At 43.3% G+C, this 17,667-nt stretch overlaps 1 protein-coding gene across 2 annotated transcripts in view; it reads right to left on the bottom strand.

The window, feature by feature from the left end:
* LOC144727705 (copine-2-like) overlaps positions 1-17,667 on the bottom strand; it is a 62,254-nt gene that overhangs the window by 19,487 nt on the left and 25,100 nt on the right. For both annotated transcript variants that reach the window (XM_078606734.1, XM_078606735.1), the window contains exons 7-10: positions 14,284-14,373; positions 9,125-9,223; positions 3,160-3,246; positions 867-926 (exon numbers count right to left, since the gene is read on the bottom strand). In XM_078606734.1, the coding sequence (XP_078462860.1) occupies positions 867-926; positions 3,160-3,246; positions 9,125-9,223; positions 14,284-14,373 (336 nt within the window). The remainder of the gene's footprint in view (positions 1-866; positions 927-3,159; positions 3,247-9,124; positions 9,224-14,283; positions 14,374-17,667) is intronic.

Genomic DNA, 17,667 nt, shown 5'->3' with positions numbered 1-17,667 from the left:
TGTGAATTTGTGGCAGACTTCCCATTCCTGTCGCATGCAGAATCATGTTTTGTTTTACTCCGGTGTCTTTTCATTTCTTCCCCACCTCCTCCTCAGTGCCCTGGAGATTCTGCTCAGAAGTGGATCGCTCCGCCATCGCGCCTAGAACATCAAGCCAACGCTCCTATTCCGTGTCACCCCTGCACTCGCTCAAGCAAAATTGCCTTTCAGCTGTCAGAATTGGCCGAGGTTTATACATGTTTTGTGTAAACGTATTTGCAAGAGGACGTGTGGTGCAGCAATGGAGCGATGAGATCAGCTCGTGCACATGTGTTGCGTGGATTATTCCACCACAGGACCATGACAGATTCCGACGGTTTAGGAGTTAACGTGGCTGCTGATGATGACATATATGCAGACCTTAATATTTTCACTATAAGCATTCTCCGTACTTCCAAAAAATTGCAACCTTCTGTTGAAAACGCAACCGACGGAACAGGATTTGGGAGGGTAGGCGGCACGTGTGAGCGAACGCGAGGTGCGGGGAACGCGCAGCACGCTTATCACAAAGGCACGGCCAAGGCGATAATTTACACCTCGTGGTTCTGTCTGCACTCACCTTAAAATCCCATCCACTCCCCCACAGAGAGACGGAGTAATGTGAAGAGAGTGACAGATGGCTCTTTCCTACAAATATGGGAACCATTCAGTTTGGCTCAGTGCGAGTACCAGCAACATAACTTTAACCGAAATATACAATTCGTCGCAGAAATGCGGGCTGAGGGTTTTAGGAGGGAAGTGTTGAGAGGGGCATGGGGAAGCAGTGAGCCGGGTGGGCGGGCCAGGGCGAACGCACAGGAGTCGAAACAGGGCAGTAGTCATCGTACCGTGAAATGAAGTTGGCACCCTCCAAAGATGTAATCCAGGAAGGTGTAGTCACGCGATATCTGTGTTACGTCGAGGGCAGCATGACAGAATGGAAACAGCAGCATCAGCAAGCGGAAAACGTAGTAATCTCGCAGCAGACATATATTAGCTTTTTTAAACGACGCTAAATTTTTTTTCTTGCCTTTGCAGTCACCTACCTTGCACCGTGTTCCAAGCACACACCACTGGCATTTCCAATATTGTACTCAAAGGTTGTTAAGGCTTTCCTTCCCGACAGCACTTTTAGATTGAATGCAATAAAGATCATATTAATGAAAAGGGATACGATGCACACGGGCTGTGTATGTCAAACTGCGCGGGCTGCGGTGGTCTCTTCAGGGAAAGTAGAATTACCAACTCAGAAGCAGATTCCAACAGCAATTCGTAACGAGTACAGTGGAGTGGGCTTCTGTCCATAATAATCCCATTCAAAATCATTTAGCATTTTGTACAACTCCTGAGTACAAATGGTGCCAAAATATATTTTTTGTCAATTGCTTCTGTGTATTTTGAAATAACTACATCTTACCAACATCATACTCCTAAAAATGTTTTCTAAATAAAGCTGTCCTGTCATTCTGTTAATTACTCAAGAAACAAACATAGTGCAAGGATGGGCAATACACTATAAATCAGCAAAATACATTCTCCTGAAAATGCATATTTGTTTTTTGAGAGGGTGGGATCTGACCTGAAGAATGGGAATTTTTAAAATTAAGTTAATTGTGTGTTATTTAGATTTGTTTTCACTAGAAAATACCTACTGACAGATTAAGAATTAAGATTTTTTTTTCAAATTATCATCACACTACCACCAATCATGCTACTGATAGACTGAAACGTGTTGCCCATCATTCCACTATCAAAACCGAAAGTATTACAAGACCCGAGCAGCGTTGCTGTGTGCTCGTCCGTGGTGGCGAGATGGTGCCAAAAAGTGTTGCCAAAACTATTTGAGCGCTATCCAGAACACAAAAAAACACACAATTCTGACTAATTTTACAATGACCAAAACGGTAAGCAGAAACTTGGAACCTGCCATGAGGTGTCGGTAAGTTTGCACGGGCGCTTAACACGGCTTTAGCGGGGCCTTGCTTAGAGGGTGCATGTTCATTTACCATGGGGTTAAAGGCTCCGATAAAAATAAATAAGCGCTCCGTACCCTGTAGTGTGCGAGTGCAGCGAATCGCAATTAAGCCTCCGAGGTTTCTAGGCGCGGCCACTGGTCCAATTAAACATCACTGAAGGCTTTTATATATTTTTGAAACGTTCCTGTTATTTATACCTTCACTCACTCACGTACTTATTTAATTTAAGCAGTGCTCAATAAATACCTTCCACATTGACCATGCCAGATTGGTCGGTGCGACACAAAGCACTCATTGTTTCCGGATTTGCATTCGAATTTGTCACTAAAACCTCCACTGAAATACATGACTGCAGTAGGGTGAGGATTAGGCTTGTAGACATGCTTGCCAACTTCCTTGCATTCTACTGGGGCAGCCCTCAGGAATAAATGCTTGTTAAAGGAAGACAGAGCCCAAAAAACGTTTGTTAACAGGAAGAACATATGTGAAGTTAGAGGCATCATGTTGACTGTAAAGACAGGTTAGTGGGCTCGGGCAGGGCACGTCGCTAGAAGGGATTATGGCCGGTGGTCGAGACTAACAATGGAGTAGCAGCCAAAGGAGTGAACATGCTGGAAAACATGTCGACCGTGGAAATGGAGTAACTAAATTAGCTTGTGCAGGGGCTAGATGGATTGTTACAATGCAGGAATGAGAGATGTGGCATTCATCCACAAGTTGATAGATCATGGCTGATAATGATGGTGTCCCTATTGATGGGCCACAGTGGCAAGATGTTAACTACCTCGCCTGGTATACAGGAGGTCGCGGGATTGACCATGACCCTGACGCCTGTATATTTGGAGTTTGCAGTGTCTCTCTCCCCTTGGTCACATGGAATTTTCTCCGGGTCCTCCGGTTATTCCCTCCACATTTAGAAACACGCATTCAGAGTATTTGACTGCTAAACATTTCCACATGACAAGCAACTTCGTTGAGCTATCATTTGTGGGTAGGTCGTTTCTGCAGTGAAATCACTACAGAGATATCAGGATGAACATCAACAAAGCTTTGTGTTCTGCGCTGTGTCTTCATTGAACATATATTCGCATCCCACGGAGTTGATCACAGCACCACTATTCTCCCAGTGCTCCTCCATGCCGTTGCCATGCGACAGCATACCAACCTTGCACGACTTGCAGATGATGATGCCTGAGTTTTTGTAGCTCTTCTTTTTTTGTTTCTTCTTGTTGTTAATGCACTCAAACTCCACCTGCAGAGAGCATGGGTGGCAGGGAGGACAGAGGAGGAGAGGCAATCCATAAAGTGGAGATGTCGCTATGCGGGGCATGGGAAGAGGGGAGTGGGTGGTGTTTCTGATAACATCATGCTGGCCCCATCATCTGGAACTCCCTCAAGCCATCCTAGTCAATGAACCAAGACCAGATATTTTACTTGTCGGTACCACCTGAAAGGGTATAACTTTAGCAACTTGCTTACCCACCCCTACTGGACATCTGTGAAAAAGAGATTCATAGTTCATTGTACATCACGTCCCTCTCCTCGCGTCCACGCAGCGGTCCCCCTCACCCTACCCCACACCCCCCTCTCTCTCCCCCCTTGCCCCTCCCCCCTTTCTTACCTATATAATCTCTTACCACGGCATCTCTCTCCCACTTCAGGAAAAAAAATATATTGCCGTGGTTTTCCCACCTGATTATGATTGCTTGTGTCGCAATCGAAACGTCGTGATTTATTTTATTTTATACCTACGTAACTTTACCGAAAGAACCAAAGAGTATTCATTGTATTCCTTCAGGATAAATAAAGATTCTGATAGTGGTTCCAATTTCTTTATGTGGCCAATAACAGTGAATAATGTGATAACCATTTGAAATCAGCAGACTTACCAAGGAAATAACCCTTATTGGTCGTATTAATAATAGCTAGTAACGATTTCTGTTCTGGCCCATAGACTATCTATGCTGTCACCAAGACCAGGTTCAAAACCTATTTTTTTTGTTCTTCTGCCGATGGCTCTGCCAGTCACTCACTCAAAAGTCTTACTTGCACAACAAGCATGGGGTATTTTTCAAGTGTGATGTGTTGGGGTTTAACAATTATATGTATTTTGAACTTCATTTGCACTGTACGTAACCAACCGTGCTAATCGTGGGTGCGTGAAATTGCACGTATTCATAAATTCTTATCAATGCTTAAGCTGTCGTGACACACATTGCATTGCTGGCATGAGAATATTTTTTTATCGATGAATATAAGTTGTGACATGTTTGTGTGAACAATGCAGTCAATTAGTGGCCGCTGAATTCACCAGTGTGAAAAAGATAATATATTCACAAATCGAATTCTGATCTTGATTTGCGGAAATTCATCAAATCACTCACCACCTGGAAGGAGGGGAGGGGGGAAGGGGTGAATCATTACACCCCGAGTAATGATGTCACACTATTATTGGCTGTAAGGTCGAAGCAATTAAGATGTAACCCTGCACGCTAGAATATGGCAAAATGCACGAGACCAAGAAGCTCTTACCTCAAAAATAACTATTTCTGAAGCAAACGTCAACATCTTTTAGATGAACTTCAAAAATAAATGTATACATGTTCTGCTGGTTGCTGGTAAATGTATTTTGTAATTGTAAAACATTTAGAAGCAATAAAGAGCAGACTTTAAAATTTCAACTGCTCATGAAAAGCTGTCCTTTAGGCCACAATGATTTTTTTTAAACACCAATGAAAACCTCTTCTTGGTTCTTTCGGTAAAGTCACGTAGAAGGGGAATAATAAAATAATAAAAATAAAACAATAAAATACAATTCTCACGACGTTTCGGCCACAACGCAAGCAGCCGTGAAGAACAGGTCTGTCGGAAAGACAGCGTCTCATTCAGACGCTCTCTTTCCGGCAGACCTGTTCTTTCAAGCGTCTGAATGAGACGCTGTCTTTCCGACAGACCTGTTCTTCACCTGAGGACGGCTGCTTGCGTTGTGGCCGAAACGTCGTGAAAATTGTATTTTATTATGTTTAATTTTTATTATTTTATTATTTCCCTTCTACGTGACTTTACCGAAAGAACCAAGAAGATTAATCCCTGCAGTCACGAAAGATTTAAATCATCAATGAAAAGTTCATTTGTTCTTTCAATTTTCTCTGGGACGCCAGTTGCACACAAGAAATGCTCCACAGCGATGTCTCAATGTGCAACAACTACAAACAAGAGGCTTTATCTGCCATGTGCAGCACGCGGCTGACAGTGCGGCTCACAGGAGAGAAAACGGGCCATCGTCTTTGACCGACAAATCTGTCCGTCTCGGTCGCTCACTCTGCTGGGTCAGTGAAAAATAATGTGCGCTTGCAATTGGCAGGGCAAACGGGCTGAATGTAAACGAGCCACGCAGCGTGGCACAGCCCTCTCTCCCCAAGCAAAAGTCCGTAAGGCACGCTACCGCGTGCACCGATGTGTTTTAAAAATAACGTCTTTATTGACCTACTCGTAACCACCCGTGCGCACGGCGGGTAAGGTTTACCATGGCCGGCCGTAAGTGACAAATTTATCCGCTGCTACAAATTGTATTTTATTCAGGAGCCATTGAGATGCACGATGGCACCCTGTGCTCAAAATAAGTTGCATGAGCTCCGGTAGATCGGTAAATCCTGCACCACTATACTATCGCTGACCCGAGCCATCACTTTTTCTCTTTCACTCTCAAAAAGCTGTCAAATGCATTTAGAGTGCAATGGTCCATGTGAGGGAACATGAGCAAGGGGGCGCGACAACACTGGGGCAGCTGAAACGAGACGTGCACCACCAGCGACGAGAAGTGTGGTGAATGACTGACAAGTGTCTTGCCGGCACTCTGGGCCACTAACCATAATAATTTAAACGAGCACTTAGAATGTTTAGAACGTCTCAAAAGGCACGGTTATCGCTGCACAGTAAAACAAAAATTTTCATGCAGTTTTTTTGCTCACCTTTCCGCTATGCAAAACGTCTGCACTTTGAAGTGCATGAGAATTCACCGCTTTTTAAAATGATCCCCAAAGAAATTTCTGCGTGGTCATTTATCAATAATAGAGACACATTTTTACATTTGATCGTGACAAATTACTACAAATGTAGAAGCTGTGGCCTGCACAGAAAAGCGTTTCTTTCTCACTTACGAGGATAGGAGGGCCAGATTGTGACACTGTCATGGTCTTTACGGATCCACAACAAGGGCAATCTGATAACATCTTCTTGGTTCTTTCGGTAGAAGGGAAACTTCCCTTCTACGTGACTTTACCGAAAGAACCAAGAAGATGAATCCCTGCAGTCACGAAAGCTTTAAATCGAAATCTGATAACAGTCAACGAATAAGTCACCGGTGAAGAGGGCACACTGCCAACGACATTCTCCTGCATGGCATGAAGAGGCCATTAAAAAAATAGGAATCCAGAATAATCAAAAACCCGTCCTGGTGTTAAATGAGATTTTTTTACCGATTGCACGACTCACTAGAAAATGAGTCACGTCAAGCAATACAGACGGGTCATTTAAATTCCTGCTGCTAAGGAGACACTTGCAGGCAGAGTCCTGTGCTTTAAACCCCCCTCGTGCTTGCACACTCCCTTCCCTCTCCCTTTACCCCCCTGGCGCCTGCCTCACTGCGGTCATTACCGGCCTTCGCAGCGATTTCACTCTAATGCTGCAAGCGGCGTAATTGCAGAGGAAAGGAAAGACAAGAGTTCACCTCTGGCGTTTGCAGAGACGCCCGGGGAAATGGGGGTCTCTGCTAGGCCCCCCACCCCTGGGAATCTCGAGCTGAGGTTGCACATTACTATAATGGTAACGCTCACTTCACCGAGGTTCCATAAACCCTCACATGCCCCCCAAACTCTGGGCATAAACCTTTAATGCCCAGATGCATCAGCATGCAGCGTCCTGGCACAGGGGCCCAATTAAGTCCACATTTATTGCATTATGCTGCATTACATGCACCGTCAGAACTCACGTATGCTGCTAATGCTGCACAATTATTGAAGGAAATGAACACGAAGCCACGGTGTCTATGCCTCCCTGCCGCCCCCGCCCCCCTGCAAAACGTTTCACAAGTGACGAACAGCCACCAGCTCTTAAACTAATGGTATGTTTCGCATAAATTGCCAAAATGTCAAGTGTTCTGCTGGACGATTTTAGCGCAAGTATTTGCTTAGATACGTATCAGCAATGAAAGGTTAGTGTTGTGTAATGGTGAGTGTTTATAGCAGAGGAGATTTTTCCATGATCTTTGAATATATATTTTTATATAGTCATGTGACACTGGCCAATCAGACAATGGGATCCTAACGAAACGTGGTATGCTGATGAGTGCTTAAAGAACCCAATATGAGGATTTTGTCAACTGTGAAGCTGTTTTCCTGCATAATTCAACCTTTTGTTGAGCTAAAAAAAAGGCATTAAAAAGTCAAATTAAATGTCACTTACCCAAGCAAAGCGATCTTGCAATAACAAGACCTCCAATCTTTTCATAGCCCTGGGGTAATATATACTCTGACATGTCAACGCAATACGGAGGCTGAATTCCATTAGATTTGTATGTTTATGATTCAGACAGTAGCACAACTAACCACGATGCCAAACAAGAACCTCCAACACAGCTCACGCAAAAAAAAGGCATCGATTGACATGAAACCCACGCTGCTTGCCTGTGCCCGTGTATATTTAACAATTTCACGTTACACAGGAGCACACCGCGAGTGTTCTTGCGGCAAATGTTGAGACTGTGCGCCGTAATTATAATGGTATATCGACGCGTTACTGTACATTCTCCTTCAGTAAGATTGCATTCCGCGCGGCTCTTTGAACCGAGGAATTTTCACTAAGTCCCACAAATCCTCGTGATAACAGACCCCTATAACCCCTTTTCAGGGCTTTCTGGCCTGGTAGTGGCGGTCCGCCTCCTGGCTTACACCTTGAACCCCACGCGGCCCGGTCGCCAATGCATTCCGCCGCAGGGCAAAGCCACGCGTTTCATCTCCTAAGCATTGCACTCCACTGTACTGCAGAGCCATGCACTTCCAACAGCCAAACATTTCCGACTGTGGAACTCACGTTCACGGCACTTTTGTCAAAAGCTCACAGCACTATGAGATCTCTTTTACCAGTGGCAAAATATGATTGTAGGTTTTTACCCTTTTAACTGGTACAAAGGTGTCAGTTTTGTACCAGTTAAAAGGGTAAAAACCTACAATCAGCTCACAGCACATTGGGAGTTTTGTCTCAAAGTCAATAATTGTATGCTTTTTCACCAAGTAAGGAAATAGGAACTGCCAAGCTATTCGTGATGCCGCTCCAACCGAAGCTGGATATAAGCACAGTTCTGATGTAAGCAAGACAAGTTACACTGATGGGGAGAAGGTGAAGGATAACTTCTATACAAGCACACTTTGGATATAAACCACCTTCTCTTACTCCCAAGCGATGTGCTTATATCTGGCATCTGCTGTATTAAATTACAGGGACTGTGCGTATGGTACCACTCCAAATGCTCACTTATGCAACTCCGATACCATTTCTAATGAGATAACTGAGAATAAGGCTCCGCATCCATCTGTTGAAGTTCATTAGTATTCGTGCCTTCATTATGGACTGAGGTCTCAATTGAACAGCCTCTTGTCAAACACGAACCTCAAGATAATTGCTGGACAGCGCGCCTTCACCTAAAGCGCTGTGTGTGTATGCAACAACTCACCAGCTGACATCTGCAATACGGAAAATAGCATTTCATTACCAAACTAAATGACCATCTGTGGATAATTTTTCAATGGTCTTTAGCATTTCAAACAGTGGCATCACTTCGTGAAAATCTGGCAAATCACTAAGCAGCGGGTGAATCATTTCATGGCTAAGGGGACAATATTGTTATTCTAAACCTGACCAAACTGGCAGTTTTGCAATATTGCCTAATATTTAACTGATTAACCCAAAGTATGTCACTGTCAAAGTGGACAAAGTACACTTAAGGGGGCAGCATCAGCACGTGATGTTAGCTGAAAGGTGGAACCATCTCCTGTACAGGCACCTGCGCAAATTCTGCGGCGGTAAAATGGCGGGTGGCAAGCGAGAGTGGGGTCCACCGTGGTGGACGTTACCTCCATGCTGCCGGAAGCCTCCTTGAGGCGAATGATGTTGGTGTAGAACTCGCCGATGAGGTCAGGGCTACCGTGCCGGTCCCAGTCGTAGCACACGACCTGCACGCGACAGTGGTGGCAGCAGAGAGAAAGTAACTGTTTGTGAAGCTGCTATCGTAAAGTTTTCGCAGTAGTCCCGTACAGCTCTCCGATGCGTTTTTCGGGTGTACTGTGTATTCTTCTGCATGATGACACGTCATGGACATCATTCCGAACAATACAGGATACAAGCCGAAAATACATCCTTCCCCCACACATCCAATTAGCACAGTTGCCTACGTACGGTGCGAAAGAAGTTCAACATACATACATGAATACATTAAAGAGCTAGCTATTTGCGTCATGCGTTTCCTGCCATTGTTGATCAAAGTAAAAATTCTAAGTCTGTCACTGTTTAAATTAGATGTGTGAAGTGTTTATCTCTGTTCGTGGCCCAGAGACAGCCAGCATGCAGTTCAGCCACTGTTGAATTCGCAAAGCAGTTACTGATTTTATCCAATGAGGAACGATGGGCTGTGTTGACCTCCCCCTCCCCGGACTGTAATTTGTACTTATGACCTGCCGAGTACTGTGACAATAGCAGCAACCGCCTCTAGGAACCCCGTTATTGTTTTGGTCATCACAAATTGGTAATGTTTGTGGACAAATGCATTTTCTACCAAATTATTTGCATTTGGAAAGGGTTTGTGTTTGGTAAAAACATGCACGGTACAGCGTTGGAAATTGGCCAGGTTAGGTGTGAGGTTGAAGGACGCTGACACAACGGAGATTTAAATGACCAGGAATTATGCAATGTGATGAACAATGAAACGATAGAAGAGTTAAACAAATGTGTTTTTTTACTTGCATTGAATTAGCGCCTTTACATGAGCATATAAAACCATCAAATAAAAAAATTTGCATGTCACTCATCTTTCACGGCAATGAGAAAAAAAACGCAAAATAAACGTTCCATAAACATATCTGAAATCTCGCTGAAGGATACAAATTATAGTTGCAAATATTAACGCATTACCAGACTCAAATTCATCATAATCACGATCCATGGGCAGATAGCCCATAAGTGTCCGCTGCACGTGTTAGTTAATCTCCATTTTTTAAACATTAAAAACACATTTTTATTATTTGTATTAACAATTGCCACGTAACAATGACACACTGTTCTCACAATTAGCATTCTGCCGTCGACGTGCATCTTCCCCAAAGAGGCGCCGTGCTCTTCTTTGCTTTTTTAGCGGCTTATCTCTCTGCGCACAGCCCTGCTTCTCACGCGGCCACACGAGCGGCACCGTGAACAGAACAGCCGTAGCTCCCCCACTTCTACTGCCCCTCCGCTCGCTGCACCGTCCCCACTACCCCCCAACCACAACCAGCGCAAGCTATCGAGGTGTACCGTTCACCCTCCCCGAATCGGAGAACGCAGTCCATCAATTGAAATTAATCATCTCCTTTTCATTAAAGCGTGGGAGAGCACACACTCATGCAGCTGCTGTTCCAGCCGCTACGCCCACCATGAACGCGAATATTTACAAATTGACGTGATGATATTTGTGAGAAGGCAAAGAAATATCCAAGGTACTGGACTGTCACGGCCGAACGGGTCATCGTGACATGTTTCTTTGTCGTTGGGTTAAGCCGAGAGAAAAAAATAAATCTCCACGTTGCATTTCTCACTCGTTTTCTTCTGTGTGGGGAAAGTGTTAACTTTTACATTTCAAATTGGCTGGAAAAAAGATAAAGAACTGCCTGCTGTCTGCAGACCAGGAGCATGAGGGACAAAAACCCACCAATTAGTGTCAGTTTTATGTAAATAGATGCACTTACTGCAATGTAGATGCAATCTCTGCTGGTTAGTGAGCTCTGACCTAATGATACAAATAACGTGCACCAAAAAGCCTTTTAAAAGGCAATAATGGGCATATTAAAGCTTCAGTTAGACATGCTTTTTAATCGTGGAAAACTTAAGTGACGAGAGATGTGCAAAGCAAATTAAGAACGTCGGTATTTTTTGTGCTGTTATATTTCATGTTCCACGTGGGCCCCTCGAGCAAAAAATCATTTGTAATTTTTTACGACAAAAACAAGAATTATCTTCATCTTACCCAATTAAAAGGCGTGCAGTAGAAATGTAAGCTTTGAACGCAGATCTATTTACGAAACATGAAAGCATTGCAATTTCTACCCATGTGCATTTCTACATGTCATGTTATGTAAAAGTAGAGTTCAAAGTAGCGTTCTTACAGCGTGCAGGAAATAGATTCCTTTCAACCCAAAACGAGCTTAACGTACGAGCTTTAACGAAAGCAAGCAAGTGCGTGTGCCACTTGGACAACACAAAGAAGGAGATTTAAGAGCGGAATTATAATCATCATCAGCCAAGATGAAGGCCTCCCTAAGCTGCCACCATCTCTCTTAGTCTCACAGCACAACAATCCATGTAATCGATCCATATTTGTTTTTTGCTGAAGCCACACAGGTTATCTTCTTGGTTCTTTCGGTAAAGTCACGTAGAAGGGAAATAATAAAATAATAATAATAAAACATAATAAAATAATTCTCACAACGTTTCGGCCACAACGCAAGCAGCCGTCCTCAGGTGAAGAACAGGTCTGTCGGAAAGACAGTGTCTGAATGTCACTGTCTTTCCGACAGACCTGTTCTTCACCTGAGGACCGCTGCTTACATTGTGGCCGAAACGTTGTGAGAATTATTTTATTATGTTTTATTTTTATTATTTTATTATTTCCCTTCTACGTGACTTTACCGAAAGAATCAAGAAGATGAATCCCTGCAGTCATGAAAGCTTTAAATCAAAATCCACACAGGCTAGTTTTACGTCAAAAATCGTTGTCATTAAACCTCAAACCACCCGGCAATATTGTTACGTTTACAAAATATATTACTTATATTTGCCAAAGTTTGGATTAAATACTGACCAATAAAGCTCCTCACCAATTACTTAAGACTTTTCATGACTGAACTTAACATCAACATATGATGTGTCGTTCAAACTATTTAACTATCGCAGGTGACTCCCGACTTACGATGGCTCAATTTGCGACCCCCCACTTTTACGACCTTTCTTACTACCGGCTCGTCGCCTGATGGCACTCCTTTGCTATTCCGCCGTATGCGTATGTACATCAGTCTGCAGCTGCGCCTAGAGTAAACGCAGCAGCGTCTCGTTCACAATGCTCTTCACTTTTTAGTCAATTTTCTTCACATTTAAAAAACATTTCGCCTTTCGTTACCTCTGAGAAGAGGAAATGTAATGCAAATGCATAAAAGGTACGTAAGAATGATCAAATGTAAGTGTTTTCTTTTACTTAATAAATAGTTGTAAAAAGTTATGTTCAGTTACAATAAATGTTTGAGTTTTTACATTTATTTTCGTGGTCAATTCAAGTATTTTTATGGTATATAATCGGTTTCCAGAAGCTGAATCCAAATTTATAACAATGTGCCTAATGGGAAATAATGGTTTGACTTACGATGGCTCGACTTACGACCGTCGGCCAGGAACCAATTAGGTTGAAGGTGCGGGGGTTGCCTGTAACAATTTATATTTTACCAGGTAAGGCCCACTGAGCTAAAGAGCTCTTTTTAGAAGCTACTTGGTCACAAATTAGGCTTAACGAAGTGGCTTATCATGTGGAACTGTATAGCAGCCAAATACCCTGAAATGCATTATTCTAAATGTGGAGAGAAAAACGGGAGGGCCCGGAGAAAAATCCATGCGACCACGGGAGAACATGCAAACTCCAAATATACAGGCGTCAGGGTTGGGATCGAACCCATGACCTCCTGTATATCTGGCGAGGTAGTCAACATCTCACCACCGTGTAAGTGAGCTTCATCGGAAAGTGAACTTGAAGACTAAGCGAGGCTGCCTCAGCTGTGTGCTCTCAAGTACCCACCGTGACAACAATGCCAACCTCCTCTGTCTCATTGTAATTTGGGCCTGGCCACCTTTAATGTGATTATTATTTCAAATATCCTCAACAGAAATATATTTCAAATCTATTCTAAAGCCAAAGTGAATTATTTCAACATTTCAATAAAAACGTAAATTTTTTCTCCAAATAGGGCTTCATTGACATAGATTCCTAGCCTACTGCATGGTGTTACTTTGAGTGGTTATTGAGTTGTCATGCTATTTTTACAATTTAATCATCAGGTTACATATGTTGTGCTGGTTCTGTTGATGTATAATTGGGTTTAGTCTGTAGTACTGTACAGTTTAAATATTCACTTGTTTTTGAAAACGTGGTGCCATACAGAAATTACTTTATAACTATCAGTTCTAATGAAGTTTTTTTTATTGATCTCTATCTCATTTGTTTATCTGGTTACGCGTTGCCATGACTACCTATTTTTGCATAAGACTTGCATTCACAGTGTCCATCTCCTTGACATGCGTTTTCTGCAACAGCAGATGCATTACACTGTGAGTATATGATCCGTCTCTGGTGTTCCTTCCTTCAGATGCACAATGATTCTCCTGCTGGTCTGGCCAACACAATGAAGGCCACAGCTACATGTAAATCTGTATACACCTTTCTTGACAGTTTGTCTTTAACAGGTGCTTGCAGTTATTGTACATTGTGGAAGGTGCCGAACCTAACCTAACCTTGATGTTGTGTTTGTTTAGGCTCCTGGTGATTCACCAGTGGTGCCTGCAATGCAGGTTAGTTTATGGCTGTAACTGTAAGTGGTTCAGAGCCATCAGTTGTGCTTTGTTTTGTCTGGAGGTTTTTTTAATCTGTTGTTAGCTATAACCATTATACTGTAAAGCTTACTGGAAATGCAATTCCATGTTTAAGCACACTCCATCGGATACTGTTCTTACTGCACGCATTAGCATCTTAATGTTGGAGGAATTCATGCACAAGTGGAGTTATCATGGCTGACGATATTAACAGACGCAAAATCATAAAGACGCAAGTCGTGATGGGCATGCCTTTATAGAAGGGCTCAGCTTCACTACTTAAGAGAATCAATGTCAAACAAACCAGGTCCTCCTCATAAGGATGACTCAGAGATGCAGCTCCCACAGGTGCACAGCAGTTACCCAAGGGTGAATTTTCTGTTATTGCCTCCCTGCTTGCACATATGCATACCTTGATGTTCTTCTCCAGGTCCCCATTGCAGAGCACCTGCAGGTGGAGGGTGAATGGCTTCCATGTCGGGTCCAGAGTGTTCCTCACCACCTGGAGGCCGCCAGTGCAGGACGAGAGTCGTGTGAGAGATTGCGTCCACACACATCGAGGATCACCCCCCCCCTCACCCCCTGCCCCTTCCATTGCCCTTCTATACTCACGAGTATGCATTCAAGCAGAAATCACCTTCTTACGCACATCTGACTAAAACTGGCAGAGGCTAGTATTGTGACAATTGCAATGCAAAGCTGTCCTTGTGCCTATGTGTGCTGTCCCGTTTTTACTTTCAGAGGCACGTAACCGAGCATTCAGAGTATAAGTGCCTCTAACAGAATGGACAACCTTCCCATTCATTAGGAAGTTGTCTAGACAACCTGAATGTACTGGGCTCACGCCCACTAACATCCTTCAGCGCTACACCTATTGCAGGTGCTCAAACAATAAAATAAAGCGTTTGCGTGGGTCTTGCGGTTGCGCTGCATACCACTCCTGTGAGTTTTAGGTTGCACGGTGTGTTTGTCCGGCATGAATTGCAACAAAGCCCCTAGCTGAATCCAGTTCCTGAATTCACTTCCTGAAGAAGCTCCCAGCACGGTGAGGTGAAACATCAAGACATCGCACAGAACATCACACGGAACAACCTGACAACATGATAATTGGTTCTTTACCCTTCAATCTGGCAACAAAACTGACACCTTTTTACAAGGAGTCATGTTTGCATAGACCGCAATACCTGCAGTCATAATACAAACAAAAGAACATAACTCTGATAATGTGCACTGTCCTGTTCGATGCAGGTCGATTAAATAATTCAGATATCACTCACGACTGATGTTAGCCATGGCTGGTAATCGAACTCAGGTTGTTGTGTTCATAGTGCAGTGCACTGACTACTGTGTCACTGCTCCACCACAGAATTATTATTATTTTTAAATCATGATACTGATTTAGCTTGATCATGGGGTCATGGACCTATTGCAAAGTGTTTTGTGGAAGGATGATATTTGTTAGTACTAGGCATGTGACGATTCGCTCCCCTCATGTTTCTACAAATGTTCACGATTTAGGGTCACAATTAAGATTTTATAGCTGATATTTATTTTTCTATTGTGGTGAACGATAGCACATCTTGTGGCTGCAGAGGTCACGTGAACCTATTTCATACAACATATACAAAAAAAACTGATTCTCACAAGTATGCTTTAATGTAGTGATTATTAACCTTTACTGCAGCCTGCACCCCTTTGGTTCTCAATCGTTTAAAACATATTTAATGTTAATAAACACGTAGGTTTGATGAAACAAAGTAGTTGTACCTATGTACCTGTGTTTAATTTGTGTTTTTGATTATCTACCTTCTAAAAAAAATCTGCCATGTTTTGCACCCCCAGAAAGGGCATCTTGTACACCCCCAGGGGGTGCGTGCACTCCAGGTTAAGAACCACTGCTTTAATGCGTGTATCGTGCATACAAATGTATTTTAAATTGATCAATCAATGCATTGCTGCATGCCTATGGGCCCTCGCTTTGTTACCGTACTGAGCTAGAAATCGTTAAGCCTGTAGGCCACAGGTAAACATACTGTATGGGTGGGCTGTTATACATTTGTGGTGGGGCTGAAATATTTGTTTTGAAATAAAACACGTTTTTAATTAAACATATATTCCATACATATATTTCTTTCTTAAGAAAATCGATGTCCAAAAATGAAAGAACGCAAGGTTGCGCAAGCGCGTAATAGACTGACACGTCTGGGGGCATTAGTTTACCAATTGCTTCAGCCCTCTACGGGTGCTGTTTGTAATGACCTTGTGCTAGCTTGCACAGTCCTGCTTCGGAACATTGTAGAGCACAGGCTGTATTTGAATAAAAGCTAGTGAGGAGGTTTGAGGGGGCTAAGCCTTGTTCGTCCTAGTCGTCTTCTCCCTTTAGCTCGTGCTACATCATTTGCTGAATACCCGTTCGGCTTAATATTATGAAGCCCAGGTGCATCTCACCCAAAGCTCGTGTATTTTCTCAGAAAAAAGAATCCCTCACTTCGGACTTGAATGTAAGCCTGGCATTAAGAATTATTTCAGTGGGCTAGCCTGGACAAGTGCAATTAAATACCCACAAGTCACGACGACGCTGGCTTACAAAACATTAAATAATATTAATAATGTAATGAAAATTAAATTTGCCGATTAAAATTCCTGGGGAAAAAATTGGTTAGAATTAATACTTCCACTTATTGAGTGACCTCTGAGCACTGAGGATAATTGCTGCCAAAAGTATCCACAGCTCTTGCATAACAGCTCCAAATCTAATTTAAACCAACATAATTTGGCCTGAAGTTGATTTAAATATAAATCTACATTCATGACTGAAAATATATTGAAAACTTTTTTCAGGAATGTCAAGAAGCTGTGTTTGCTTGACTTTGCTAAAGCAAATATATTTATTGACTAGCTTTACTACCCGGGTTCACCCGGGACTTGGATTCACCACGCCCAGCCCCCTCTCTCCCCCCAGTGGCGATGTTCACACACCACACCAGTTACTCGTTTGAGGCTGAGTCGACCTAGGGGAGGCCCAGGACCAGTTCAAATAATCGTCACCGGTGGTGGCCGTGAGCGGGAATCGAACTCGGGTTGCCGGGTTCGTAGCGCAGCGTGCTAACCACTGCACTACCGCTCCCCCCAACACACACACACACGCGCGCGCGTCCATAGGTACACCTACACGCGCTTGCTGCAGACACACACAACTTTTAGGGTGCGTACGGCAGTAAACAACTCAAATAATAAAGCAATTCTGCGCGAAGAACGCCTTAGACCTGCAACACAATTGTATGGCACTGCACTCGCGGAGGGTTGGGGGGGGCGTGACGTCAGCAGGCACACTGCGTGACGCTTCCGCATGCGGGTGACATGACAAAGGTGTGACGTCACAGCTCACTTGCCGTGCAAAATATATCCATTATTGCGCCCCCCCCCCCCCCCCCAAAAATACAAAAGTCTATTTTTATAATTTTTCCATGGTGTACAGTCTGGAAAGTACCCACGTGCCAAATTTCAAGTTTGTTGCATGACGGGAAGTATGCTAAACATTTTGAACAGACACACATATTCACAAAATTTCCCTTTTATATATATAGATATGTTCAAAAAAAATTGTGAAGGAAAAATGTGCAAAAAGACTGCAAAAAAATCTTAGGCTACTGATAATGGTATCATCATCAGCCATGATCAATCAACTGCTGGATGTAGGCCTTGACAAACTGCCATCGTGTTTCACGATCCCGGGATTCGATCATGTTACACCAATGACCAAATCACTCAGAATGTAACTTCAGCTTGTCAGACC

This window comes from Lampetra planeri, chromosome 26, assembly GCF_965212315.1.
Source record: "Lampetra planeri chromosome 26, kcLamPlan1.2.h2, whole genome shotgun sequence".
Taxonomy (NCBI): domain Eukaryota; kingdom Metazoa; phylum Chordata; class Hyperoartia; order Petromyzontiformes; family Petromyzontidae; genus Lampetra; species Lampetra planeri.
Note: the sequence above shows the minus strand (reverse complement) of the source record. Positions and strands in the feature narration are given on the sequence as shown.